This window comes from Carassius carassius, chromosome 4 (genome assembly GCF_963082965.1).
Source record: "Carassius carassius chromosome 4, fCarCar2.1, whole genome shotgun sequence".
NCBI lineage: Eukaryota > Metazoa > Chordata > Actinopteri > Cypriniformes > Cyprinidae > Carassius > Carassius carassius.
In genome coordinates, this window is record NC_081758.1 from 16,788,960 (window position 1) to 16,803,618 (window position 14,659).

At 35.2% G+C, this 14,659-nt stretch overlaps 1 protein-coding gene across 1 annotated transcript in view; it reads left to right on the forward strand.

The window, feature by feature from the left end:
• The window catches only part of LOC132138366 (serine incorporator 5-like), a 32,399-nt gene that overhangs the window by 10,640 nt on the left and 7,100 nt on the right, over positions 1-14,659 (forward strand). Inside the window, exons 2-8 of the mRNA XM_059547668.1 lie at positions 6,297-6,464; positions 8,992-9,170; positions 10,267-10,349; positions 10,939-11,032; positions 12,993-13,204; positions 13,822-13,914; positions 14,141-14,267. Coding sequence (XP_059403651.1) covers positions 6,297-6,464; positions 8,992-9,170; positions 10,267-10,349; positions 10,939-11,032; positions 12,993-13,204; positions 13,822-13,914; positions 14,141-14,267 — 956 coding nt within the window. The remainder of the gene's footprint in view (positions 1-6,296; positions 6,465-8,991; positions 9,171-10,266; positions 10,350-10,938; positions 11,033-12,992; positions 13,205-13,821; positions 13,915-14,140; positions 14,268-14,659) is intronic.

Sequence of the window (14,659 nt, forward strand, 5' to 3'; positions counted from 1 at the left end):
TAAATGATCATGTGATAGACTGGATGTTACATGTGACACTGAAGGCTGGAGTAATGATGCTGAAAATTTAGCTTTGCGTCACAGGAATAAATTATTTTTTTTAAGTATATTCCAATAGAAAACTATTATTTTAAGTTGTAATAATATTTCACAATATTACAGTTTTTTTCTGTATTTTTGATCAAATAAATGCAGGCTTGATGAGCAGAAGAAGCTTCTTTCAAAAACATTAAAAATAGTAATGTTTCCAAACTTTTGGTCTGTACTGTACATCAAATCACGATATGGACTAATATCTGTAAATATTAAGCCGGAACAGATCATTTAGTTCAACATAGATGGTACAGACATCAGCATTTAGCTTTTGTTTTTGAATTGGGTTGAAACTACATAGAACTGGCCTTAAATTAAAAGATTAACTGTAACCATGTGAAATGAAAGGCATTAACTGCATAGTTCTACAGTCCAAACAACACAATCAACACACATTCAATAAGATGTTTCTTAATCAGAATTCAGTATTTTGTTTTAGTTTTTAAATTTGGTTTTAAACCAGTGAGACTAAATAAAAGTATGCTATATAAATACATTATTCCAAAATGTTAAAATCAAATAATGTTGATGCGAATAAAACAAAGATGCAAAGTGTTTCATTCATCCAATAAAAAAATAAATAAAAATAGGGTAATGATTCACATCTACATTTTTTTACTTGAGCTAATGAAAAATAAATAACTATTGTCTCAAGTAAAAAAATATAGATGTGAATCATTACCCTAAATTGTTTTAATTGGATGAATGAAACACTTTTTTATTCAGTGTGCTACAGCAGGTGATTTTTAAATCAAATTAAAGGCAGGGTAGGTAAAAAATGTATAAAAAAAACTTTTTTTCCAAATTTGTTTAAACTTTATTTATATATCAGTACATAATTAAAATGTAAGTACTCTGAAAAAGAAAGTATAAAAATGTCTGTAGACCTCTCACGACTGTTTTAAAGACAGCTCATTATTTCCATTCACTCCACCCCCTCCCTTCTGGGCTCCTTCCGAAGCCTTTACTACGGCTCGCCAAGTAATGTTATGTTAGCTATATTACGCAGCTACGTGTGCTAATGACACATGCTTCATGAAAAAATAAACAAAAAAATATGTATGATCAAAATACAAAAAGAAAGATTTACATGTCCAGCAGAAATAAAGCCATCAAGGAGTCACTTTTCAGCCCCTTGAGTTCCCTCAGTTCTCGCCATCGCTGGAAAGCCACGCCGATATTAACTTGCATTTTATTTCTTTGTTTATCCAAAGACTTTTTGTTCATTGCCTTTTCTTGTACTGTTACTGTCTTCCTTTTTTTGCCTGGTTTGCCTTCACTAACTGCATAGGCCGGTACTGTGAATTTTGCTTGCTGTTTCTCTGCCATTGTTTTGGTATTCCTAGGATCCGTGCCTCTTGAATTCCTCAAATCAAACGTGTGCGCGCAAGTGGGCAGGTCATGTGTGGCAAAAGTGACAGTCGCCTAAGCCAATCCTATGTTTCGTCCCGAATGGAAATAATGAGCTGTGTTTAATACAGATTAAACGGTCTATAGTCACTCGATTTTTATACTCTTTTTATCAGAGTACTTACATTTTAATTATGCATTGATATATATAGAAAGTTGAAACAAATTTGGAAGAAAGTTGTTTATACATTTTTTACCTACCCTGCCTTTAAGTCGATGTAATTTTAAGGTAAAATAAAAATAATCATCCTAATGCAGAACCGACGTTTACTTCTGGCTTTTCAAACGTGTATGCAAGTTCTAATTTACAGAAAAATTAAAATAAAATCAGTTTTGTCACAGTTTAGTCAGTTTCGTTTCTCATCCAACACGTGAGAAGTTGATCTGAACATCTCTTCACGGTCTACTCGTGTTCAGGGTGTGGACCGGTACAGTATATGCTCGCACAGCTTTAGTGCGCACAGAGAAGGGACTCTTATTTGTGCGCCAGTACCCCAATGGCTGATCGCTTCCTGCTATCTGTACCTCAGACATGAAGCTCTGTATTTCCAGTACTGATCGGCTGCCCGTGTCCTGCGCACAGATTTCGAAATACTCTTCCACACAAATGACATAGCGAACGATTACAATGTAGTCTGTGCACGCGAGCGCACTTCCGGAAAAATCGGCCAAAAAAAAGACCAAAAACCGGCCAATTGCCGATCGCCTATTTTAAGCAAAAACCAGCCGGTTCCGATTTATGGCATCCCTAGTTAACAGAAGCAAGAATGAGCTGCATAATGAGTCTTTTAGCCAGGTGCATGACTGAGAGGGAAGAGTTACAAGAAAGAATGTGAGGACAAAAAAAATCTATGTATTTTTTTGTAGTTTATTTAGAATATATTGAGAAACCTTGAGATTAATTTGTGAGTGCAGTTATAAAGTTATGAGAATAATTTTTTTTCAGGTGTCTTTTGATGTTCAGAAAAACAGCATCTTTTTTAGCATTATATCATCACTTCTGTGCTAAATTAAAGTTTTAATTTTACTCTCTCTCTCTCTCTCTCTCTCTCTCTTTCTTTCTCTCTCTCTCTCTCTCTCTCTCACTATATATATATATATATATATACTGACTCCAAGCTTTTGAATGGTATAGTGTATATTGTTACACTTGGAGTAAGACTGGAGTAATGGTGCTGAAAATGTAGCTTTGATCACAGGAATAAATGACATTTTAAAATATATTATATTATATAAATAGAAAGCAGTTATTTTAAATAGTAAAATATTTCACAACATTGCTGCTTTTGTCGTGTTTTGTATCAATTAAATGCAGGCTTGGTGGGCAGAAGATAATTATTTACAAAAGCATAAAAAATCTTACTGTTCAAAAGCTTTTGACTGGTACTGTATGTATGTCATGTTGAAATGCATACATGAACGTCACTGACGGAGTAACTTCAGTTCCTTTAGGGGCTTTAAAATAAATGCAACAAAAAGCATTTGTCAAACCTCAGAGGGTGGAACAGGGAATGTTTCCTTGCTCATTTTATTTGACAAATAAAATTACAGTAAATAACTAGGGTAGCAATTTAAAGTAGTTATGATGGATTTTTTTTTCTTTTTGAAAATGCAAATTTTATGAAATTCTGAATTTTACTGCCAATTCCATTAATTCAATTGTATTAATTAAAAAAGCATGTCTAATCAGTAAAATTAATAAAATATACTGTCCTTATAGGAAAATGTTTCTGCGCTCATCATTTTGTTTGACAGTTAGGCTAATGAAACTACAGCAAAGAACTACAATAACATTTTTATGGATTTTTTTAAGGTTTATTAGAAAATGTAACAAAGTAACTGTGGAGGAAATTTTATTTTTTGTATTATTTGCTTCACTGTACTTAAGAGTGTTCTTTAGACTGAGTATTTCAATATGCTTGTGTTTTCGATGAGCTGAGAGATGTATTAAATGTATTTAATATGAATGTGCAAGACAAGTGTAAGACAGGAAATGTTATTTTAGCTTCTAAGACATCCTGGCTTGTTTGCAAAAATGCATCTGGAGGGCATATTTATGCACTTTAAATAGACGTATGTTTAATATGCATTATGGATGAGATTAAAGCATCCACATTTGATGAAGGTATAAATGTTAAGCTTGGGTGTTTCCTCTTTGTTGTAATCTACATCTAACCCTGAATGACTGTATGAATGTAGACCATTTCCTTCTGGAAAATAAATATTAAAAAGTCTCATAACTTTAATTGAAATGGAAAATTGGCACGACAGTAACAAAGAATTTTACTGACAAATTTAATTGTATTATTTAATAAGCAAAACTTAAATTCTGGGTTTGATAATTCCAGCAGATAATTTTGTAATCCAACCAGTTCTTGAGTTAGATTTTTTTTGTCAGTATTGAGACACTGTAGTCCAGATTTACTGTGCAATGTTGACTGTCTTACTATTGTTTTTTATTAAAGGAAGAAGTAAAAGTTTCTGTTTTTAGCACCCAGCAGTTCTGTAATCACTTTAAGATCCTTATTTTCTGGTTATGGTTGACTTTATTTCTGCTGGGTGTAAATATAGCAGAACTACAAAACTAGAATCTGTTTGCTACAACACAGTGTTCTTCCAACCATTGGATGTAGTTTCAAAGAGCTTCTCCACACACTTCTGGGGAGCTTGAGAATTTCCCAGTCTGAATTGTTAAGAAAACAATGTCCAGGTTATTGTCCTTACTCCTAGTCCGTCACCTTTCACCCAGACTCCTGCTGGTTGCGGGAGAGGGTCAGAGAAGGGCTCTGTAGGGCCATGAGTACTGTCTCTGGGGCAGGGGATGGGGGATGGTTTGTTTGCGAGAAGATGTGTGCTGTCCCACTCGACCAGTGTTCACCACCAGTGAGTGGGACTCCGTGGGGCTGTCATGGGTTGAAGTCTTACATGCTGACCACCTGTTGTCTGTAGAGGGGGAAGCGTCTTCTTGATTTCTCTGTTTCTTGTTACATAGCTCTGAAAAGTGATCCGCTGTTTACTGTCAAATTCATTAACATTTATGCTTGGACATATTACAGGAACTTCCTATCTTATGTCATAACTTAAAATGTGATCATTTATTTTAGGATTTTTCACAAATTCGTTTTGCAGAAGCAAATCTTAACTTGATTTAGGATTCTAATCTTATCTTACAAAACCTTATCATATATTAGGATAGGGTCTGGTACCAAGCGGCCGCTGAAATAAACATAAAATCAAAATGGAGAAACAGCAGCGCGCTTTTAACTTGCAGAATGACCGATTGTGATCAGTGACTGCTCACTGATCGCTGAATGTCACTTCACTCATGGGTCTCTGTAATGTTGGTCGCAGTTGGTCAGCTATGTATAGGCTCTATGTCTATATTTATAGGGTTATATGTCTGTCTATTTGTAGCACTGTGGTCCTGTTAGGCATGACATCTGTACGTCTGCACATATAGCGGAATGACAATAAAGCTCACTTGAACTTGAACTAGCTGCAAAATCATATTAGGTGGGAGTCTGTAGTTATTTACGAGTATTTTATCATCAAAGTTGCATCATCTTTTGGGTCCTTCAAAAGTCTCTCCAACCTCAAACTTTGCTTCACTTCATCTTGTATGATTAATAAATGTTATGCCATTCTCGAAAAGGGCTAATGTAATGTGGTTCCTTTTTTTTTACAGTTGGATTTCAAAAAAGTTTTGAAGTTGGGACACCAATGGGGTTATCTTAAAGTTAATACTGTTTTAGGATTTTTTTTTTTGGCGAGTTAGGACGATTCTGTAATTACGGTTTTCCTATCTGTGGTCAAGATAAGATAATGCACTTAGGAAATGTTGTTCTGTAAAAACTTTTGTCTTGAATGAGGTTGTAACTGAAATTGCAGTACCTAACTGATAAGATGGGATTCTAAAGTTAAGATCTTTGTGTCATACGCCCAATCAGAGGTTCATCAACATTATTGTCACAATTTCTTAATTTTGAAATTAGTGATCCCATTAAAAGGATAGTTCACCCCCAAAAATGAAAATATCTATCATCATTTACTCACCCTCAAGTTATTCCAAACTTGAATGTCTTTATGCTGAACACAAAAGAAGACATTTTTGAATGTGTGGCACCAAACCGTTCATGGTCCCCATTGACTTCCATAGTCAGTGGTTTCCATCAATTGTTAGGCTACCAATTTTCTTCAAGTATCTTCTTTTATGTTCAATAGAAAAAATAAAGTCGATTTCTATGATTAAAAACTGATAACTTATGACTAGATGATTTTGTACATACACAACATCACATAATCAAATTATTTGTCAGTTCAAATAATTGTTTAAGGGACAAAGGGATTTTCTAAAATATACAGAGACATTTGTACTGATACTGTATCTACTCAATCTGATCTCGGAGCCTCATGTTATGTCTCTGTCTTGCATCATGTGAATCAGCTGCTTCATAGTAACAGCCCAGCTCAGCATTGCTTGCAGCCAATAGGAATGAGGCATTTGTGTTGCTATAGGGTATGACGACCAATAAGATGTTCACAGTCCCCCCAATGCATTTGCACAGTAGATCATTGAATTTGTATATTTCAGATGAAATGTGTATATATTACCTAATCTTAAAAAGATTGTGTTGTCTTTGCTCTTGGTTTACAGTAACACTTTAAACATCTTTAAATATGCAGATGTGCTTTAAAATCCATTTGCTTCATTGTAAATCACTGTAATGGTTTGTGTACTGTTATTATAAAGCACTTGCATGTGTGCCGCTCACTCATGTGCTGTATTTTTGCAGCTGGCCTGCTGCTGTGGTTCGGCTGCCTGCTCCCTGTGCTGCGGCTGCTGTCCCAAGATCAAACAGTCCACCTCCACACGCTTCATGTACACCCTCTTCTTCATGTTGGTCACGGTGACCTGTGTCATCATGATGTCCCCCACTGTGGAGACTGCAATGCAAGAACATGTGAGTTTGTTTCAGAGCTTCTCCGTTTGCATTTTTTAGTATCAGGTTCCCTAATATACAAAGACCATTAAATCTGGTCTCAGGTCAGGGGCGCTCAGACCTGTAGCTGGCCGTCTGCCTTCCTGCAAAAAAAATTTCCAGCTCAAGTTAAACACACCTACTAGTTGGGCACACTTTGTATATTGTCCGTGCTGTTTTTGGGGGGAAATATGCAGAACACTAGTATGGATTTAAATGGTTTATTTAGAGTTGAGATTACTACACTCTTATTGCAAACTGAAAGCATTGTCAAGTTATAAATAAGCCAAAATATTAATAAAAGAACACACAGTGGGGTCAGGCAATATGTTTCTAACTTTGTGAATGAGAGACTTTGAAAACATTTGGAAATCTGTGGTATTTTTAGTTGAGGTCTGTATGTGCAGATTCTGTGTGGGCCTGAATTGTCAACTTCTGTCTCAACCGATGCCGTGGGTTTGAGGCGGGATTTTATATATGTATAAATAAAATATCATTTAGCAGTTTTATTTTTTGTGAAATAATAACAAAAACAAATCTTGTCCAGTGTATGTACAGTGTATGCCATGACCAGTAGAGATTGACACACAAATCATTTTATGCAGTGTTATTTTAATATCATTAATTAATACTATCTTAGTTTTTTTTAATAAAATATAAAACAAATTTTTTTCATTTTAATGTTTTTGTCATTAGTTTTGTCATGTGTTTTTGTCATTTTTATTAATGTTTTGTTTTATTTAAATGTTTATAGTTTTATGAATTTATGTACTTTTTTAAATTTAGTTTATTTTTAAAAAATTAACAGAAACGTTTTTTTTTTATTTTAGTTGATAATAGTACTGCTTTTATGAGCCATTTTTGTTGAGATTAATCATTATATGCATGGTTAGAGAGACAAATTGTTGTAATACATTTTTTAAATAAAATGTAAATCTGTATTCAAACCTCAGATTTTTGTGTTACAAGATAGACTCCTAAACACCAGGCCATCATAATTGCTTTATTCTGTTTCTTCAGTGTTGTTGTTTTTCTGCTTAATAAGTAAAAGCTTACCTTACCTTACAGAAGAGCATTATGCCAAGAACTTCCTTGACAGCTCTATTTAAAAGCAAAGGGACATTTGAAGCATGTGTAAGGACAGAATTTATGCATTCATTCGTTCATTAAAGAAAGGGTCAATAGAGGGATCAAGGGTTTATTTGCAGGCGGCTAGCCCATATTATTCAGACGAACACAAAGAAGAGCTACACGACTCTTCTGCTTCGAAGCATGTCAGGAATGTAAGACAGAGTATCAGTCCTCCATCACAATGTCTAACACAGGAATTGTTGCACACTGTATAATAACTCTTTTAGTAAAGCTGCATTTAGTTTTCCTGTAGCTTTACAAAATCAGTGGCTGAGTGCTGGTGAAAGGCACTGGGTGTGTAACGTGAGCTCAAACTCTTTTTTTGCTTTTGGCACCACAGTGAGTGCTTACTGAGTAAATGCCATGAGTATATAAAAAAACCAGACACTAAAAAAGACCAGAACAGTTGTAAAAACGCTGCCTTTTGGTGAGGCACTAAGGAACTGCCACTCAGGTGCCCAAGACACAAAGATTTACAGCTGTTTACAAATAGCTTCAAATTTAAGAGCACATAAAATCTTCTCCTGGTGGTCTTTCGTGGTTCCAACACAGGGATGGAGCAAATTCTGATGGAGGAACACTTTAATAACTTTCTATTATATGTTGGTCCATGTTATAATAGTAGCAGGGCCTCCCAACATTATAATGTGCACTGCTGGGAACCTAAGTATATTTTAAGAATTAACCAGTGCCCTGTAGTTTGTGCAGCTTTCTCTTCAAAACCACAAAAGAGAACCATAAATATTTTGAATCGACTGGCTTTAATACACTTACATAGAAAAATGGTAATACCATGTTTTTAGACATCAACAATGGCAATACTATAGTTTTATTATTAATAATAATTATTTTAAAATGTTATTTATTTCAGCATCATTACTCTAGTTTTCAGTGTCACATGATATTTCATAAATCATTCTAATATTCTGATTTGATGCTCAGGAAACATTGCTGATTATTATTCATGTTGAAAACAATTTTTAGAATTTTATTGAATGTACATTTTAAAATAATATAATTGATTTGAATAACAAAGAAATAATCTTTATGTAACTTTTGATTGATTGTGTTCTTGCTAAATAAAAGTATCAATTTCTTTTTCTTTTTTTATGTAATTAAAAATCTAGGATCTATTTTAATGGATGGTAAGTAATGGTCTGATTTACTTTTTTTTTTTTTTTTTTTTTTTATTCTATTTAAGGTGTGTGTCTTTTTAAGGTGTTTCTTGAGTTTAAGGTGATCTTCTGGCACCCAGCTTGAAGTGAGGTGTTCACAGTTTGGATTCAGTTTAACCTTAGCCTTGCCCTGAGGTGACTGTAACTATTGACTGTTACTCAAAATGTAATTTTATTTCTCTTTTGTTTTGTACTCTTCCCAGATTCCTTTCTACACTGAAATGTGTAATAAGCTCAAAGCTGGGGAGAATTGCAGTACCCTAGTGGGCTATTCAGCCGTGTATAAAGTCTGTTTCGGCATGGCCTGCTTTTTCTTCTTATTCTCGGTGTTCACCATTCGCGTGCGAACCAGCACGGGATGCCGGGCAGCTGTTCACAATGGGTAAGCGGTCAATCCAGACACTTTTGAAGTGGTATACACTGGAAACAGTTCTTGTTCCTCCTCTGCTTCGCTCCGTGGTCCCTCTGGGCCCAGGTTCATATGAGCTATAGGGACCTCTGTGTATTGTTTGGCCTGCTGCCTCCATCTGTACGCCCCTCCTAATGCTCCATTATTCACCCACACCCAAAGCCCTAGATAGAGGTATTTAATTAAAGCTCTGTCCAGAGGAAATGGCACTTGGAGACGAGCTTTACCCCTACGAATGAGATGGTTTAGCACTTCATGTAGCAGGCTGCATTTATTTGATCAAAAGTACACTAAAACTGTAACATTATTTAATAGTATTACATAAAAACTGTTTCAATATAGTTGTAATATAGTAAATATTATTTATTCCTGTGATGGCAAAGCTGAAGTCTCAGCACTATTACAACAGACTATTGTCTTCAGTGCCACATAATCGTTCAGAAATCATTCTAATATGCTGATTTGATGCTCAAGTAACTTTTTTTTCAAGTAACTAGTTTATCAATGATGAAAACTGTTATGCTTCTTTATTTATTTATTTATTTTAGTTTGATTTTTTTTTTTTTTGAATTCCGTAATGAATAGAAAGTTCTGCAGTTCTAAAACAATGTTTATTTGAAATAGAAATCTTTTGTAACATTATAAGCATATTTACTGATCCATCTAAGGCATCCTTGCTGAATAAAAGTAGTAATTTATAAAAATAAAAAAAAAAGTCTTACTAACCCAAACGTTTTGAACATTAGTCTGTCTTTTAAACTGGGTTCTGTACAGAGAAAAACAAATTGTAGAATTTGAAACAAAATTGCTTTTGATCCATATCTGTTGTGTAAAATGAATGTGTTTATTTATGAACAATTATTTTGAATTCATATTATTTTGCAGATCATTTTAATATGTTTTTTTAAACTTTAGTACATTTTAATACATTTTTAAATTCACTTACTGTTGTTCTCAAACTGTTTTAAAACCCATGTCTTACAGTATAGTGTAAAGCCAGACTGCCAGTTTTAGAATTATTATCAAAATATTATGTCTTAAATCAACAAATTCTTCTTTTTATTTGCAGGTTCTGGTTCTTTAAGTTTGTGGCTTTGCTGGCCTGCTGTGCAGGAGGGTTTTTTCTCCCAAATCAGGAAATGTTTCTGGAAGGTTTAGTATGATTCGTTTTCACATGCTTGTTTTCTTTGCATTAAATTGGCTGCTATTGTTTTCATGCGCTCTAAAGAGGCTTGTACATTTTTTATTTCAACATTTTATTGAGAAGTATTGAGACATTCCTGGAAAGTTTGATTATTCTCTACTCTGAGATATCTCCTTTACTTATATGTCCAAGAGCAACACACTTAACAGACTGTGAACTGTCTTTGTGGTTCATCATCTCCAGTAACTCAAACAGAGTCTTCTGCTTCCTGTATCAAAGACCTCATGATTATTACACGCACATTAAGAGGAATGTTAGATCTTGAGTGTCATACTTCAGTTTAAAACCTGTGAAAGTAATATTGATAGATAGATGTTATACTCCTAGAGATGTCCATAAATCAGCACACTTGTTTTAATGGAAGTATATCTCAACTCCTTTCATAAACATACTGCAGCGGTTCCATGGAATAGTATTCAGTGTTATTTTAGTATTATTGAATGAACTAATATTAATCGTTTTTCTTTAGCAGTGTTTGTTTGTCATACTGTATCAGCCTTAGACTCATCTCTCTCTCTCTCTCTTTCTGTCTTTCAGTCTGGCGTTATGTGGGGGCTGCTGGAGGTTTTCTCTTTATCATCATCCAGTTGATGCTTCTCGTTCAGTTTGCCCACAGATGGAATCAAAACTGGTGAGCTGACGTTCAGCTCTTGTTTTTCCTTTCTTCCCTCTTTTCATTCACTAGTGGAAAACTTATCAGGCACTTGGAAAAGTTTTCTAGTTATTTCCATCCTTGTATCCAATTGTTGCTTGGCATGTAATATAAAACAGGAAATCATTAGGTCTGGGAATGGAGATTATAGTGTAATCTGGCCACTAACAGATAGGTTGCATAGATGTCAGCCAGGTTGGTCTTAACATTGTGCTGCTACAGCAGAAGGGACTGCCACTTATTTAATCACTGGCTCTGGCCAGATCACATGGATAGAGTGAACAACAACAACAACAGTCAACAACAAGAAGAGCAGGTTTCATAGCAGTACCAGTGAAAGCATTTTCAGCATTCAAATTCTAAGAACCAGAGTGTATTGTTTCAGTGGGAGTTTTCAAGACATGAAACATTTCAATTGTAAGGCAGTCACACTGAAAAAGAAAAGTAAAGCAGGTTTTTTTTTTTTTTTTTTTTTAAGCAGAGCTGTCTCGGGTGGGTTCATAAATAATGTGTGTTGTTGCAGTAGAGTATGGCCATGTGTAGGAGAGAGTGAATAAGTGAGAGGTTCTTGGCTGCTCTCCAGTCTGTGGACAGGAAACCCATGACAGAGCTCAACGTGCATCATAGTTTCCCCTCTGCTCTCTGTCAACAAATGAAACCCCAGCACAAAAGAGCAGAAGGACTGTCACCGGGAATTTTGTAATGCATTAAATATTAGTGACACAATTGTCCCAAGAAATTGTACCTCCCTTTGGGGACACTCTTCTTTTATTCAGAAATAATGTATATAAAAATGCTAATTTTAATTGTATGTTTTAAAATTATATTTATTTGTTTATTCTGAAAATTTTATATATATATATATAATTATATAAAGATTGTGCAGCTTAACGTTTGTGGAAACTGTGATACATTTCTTCAGGATTCTTTTATAGAAAATAGAAGTATTTTGTATTATTGTCTTTATTGTCAATGTGTTTGGATCAGTCTGTTGCATCCTTGCTAAATAAAAGTATTCATTTTGCGAAGAAGAAGGACAAAAAAAGTTTTCTGACCCCAATTTGTTTGAATCATAGTAAATTAATTTTCATTAATTGTTTAGTTTTGAAAATCCAAAAGGTTTTTATTCAGTAAACACTGCACAATAAAACTCTTATTTACATCATGTTTGCACTGTTAGTCATGATGAAAGCATTCTTGACAGAGCAAAACTAGAGTTACAATGATAAGATCACTGCATTAATGTGTTCAACAGTCTGTCATCGGCTACAATGCTCATCGCTGCAACCTTTCATGAATGAGAGTAGATCTAAATATAATGCTATAATTAACACTCTCCATGATTAGTTAATCTCAATAGCTGTAACAGGTCAAAACTTGTAACAGTTCTGAGAGAGCTCCACATATACAAATATGTTAGCCAATCACCACAGTGGGCGCTTCCATTGAAGTCACGCCCCCTTCCAAATCAGAGGGCTAAAATCAGGGTAGAAAACTGCATTTTATTTTAAAATTATGACAATCTTTGATGTAAAAAACATACTAATATAATTATTAATGCACCTCAGGAAACAAAATTAAATGCTAAGCTGCAGTTCATGAGCTCTTTTAAGGTGGATGAACTTCTGATTTCTCAATATAAACACTGTTAGATTGTTAAGTCACATCTCTCTCTGGAGTTTTTGCTTGTATCATATGAAAATTTCTGGTTTACATTATCAGGACAATGAATTTGAAAAATTTCATATAACCGACAAAGTCATCAGGACATTCTAGCACACTAATCTCATGTTAGCATGCATACTATGTTTATATATATTTATTTATAATTTTTATGTGCACTTTTTTTCCTGTGATAACCGTCATCATGCCACTAAAGCTGAAGTTATATCGAACCCAGAGCATTCCTTTGAAAGATTTCCACCGTGTCCCTCCACAGGAGCTCAGGAGTCAAGTATAATAAAATCTGGTATGCAGCGCTGGCTCTGGTCACACTGGTGCTGTTCTCCGTGGCAGTGGGAGCCTTGGTGTTTATGATCAGGTTCTACACGGATCCAGAGGCCTGCTTCCTCAACAAGCTCTTCCTGGGTGTCAACGGCGGCCTGTGCTTCGTCGTTTCTCTGCTGGCTATCTCGCCCTGCATTCAGACCTGTGAGTTTACAAAGAAGCTTGGTCTTCACTGACATACATTTTATACTAAAAAACAGGAAAACAGATTTATTCATAGTGCTCGAAGCTTTTCTCATGAGTGATCAAGCCGGAGAGTTGAGGAGTAGTGTTTTATCATGGATCCTCACTAAAGAAAATAGTTTTAGCAAGTAATTTAAGTCAAATAAAATCTGTTCATCTGAACTTTCTGGGAAAAAAAATGTATCATGGTTTCTGTTTTCATCATTTGTTATAATAGAAAATGTTTCTTGAGCACCAATTAAGCATGTATAATGTGACACTGAAGACTGGAGTAATGGCTGCTGAAAATTCAGCTTTGCCATTACAATAAGCAGTTACATTTTAAAATACATTAGAATAGAAAAGATTGTAAAGAAAAAATCACAACATTGCTTTTTGAGCAAGCAAATGCTGCCTTGGTGAGCATAAGACACTTTTTTTAAGAATGTAAAAAAAAAAATCATACTGACCTCAAACAGTATTTTACATAGTTCATTTAATAAAGAAGCATGATGTATGAATAAGCATAAACTCTCAAACAGGTCATATGTGCTGCTTTTCTCTTGCACATCTGATGTTTTGCTCTGTTCTCCACACAGTCCAGCCCACCTCAGGTCTGCTGCAGTCCGCGATCATCTCCGTCTACGTCATGTACCTCACCTTCTCAGCACTCGCCAGCAAACCCGTTGAAAGTGAGTGCGTCTGTCACTTTCACACCCAAGCACAGCATCTCTCAGCCTGTCCTGGGTGTGTCTCACAGTGTGCTCTGTGGTTTCCCTGGTGTCTCCTAGCTAGTGTGTGGACAGAGCTGTAAGCTGAGGCAACAGTAGCACCCAATGATGCATTTCAACCCTCCAGACTTATGCAGTTATTTCCCATGCCCTTATTAAAATATGTCCTGTGCTCTTTCTCTTTCAGTGGTGGAGCGAAATGGAAAAAATGTCACCGTCTGCGTCTTTCCCTACAGTTCAGGACTGCAGAGCGAGACTAACATAGTGACGGGCATCGGAACGGCCATACTGTTTGGCTGTATACTCTACTCTTGGTATGAGCAAAGACAGTTGTGTTTTCTGATATCGTGACGGCCCAATCCATGATAGTATCAGGAAAGTTATTATAAGTCGTATCTGACTTGTTCATTATATTCCAAGATTTTTCAAGTCATTTAATAGATTTGTGTGAAAAACAGACCAAAATTTAAAGGAAAAAGATGCCCAAAAAAGAAACATTTTTTAAAATGTACGCGCCCTAAATTGTAAAATTTTAATTGAAAATTCACTTTCTCACCAATGGACCCAGTGAATGGGTGCCGTCAGAATCAAATCTTAAAACTGTGTGTCCATAATCCATAATTCCTCCAGTGAAAAAGACTGCCCTCCTCTCACATCAAAATCCACTGACATGTTTGTTTAGAACTGTTTTGGACAGTTTTTTCTT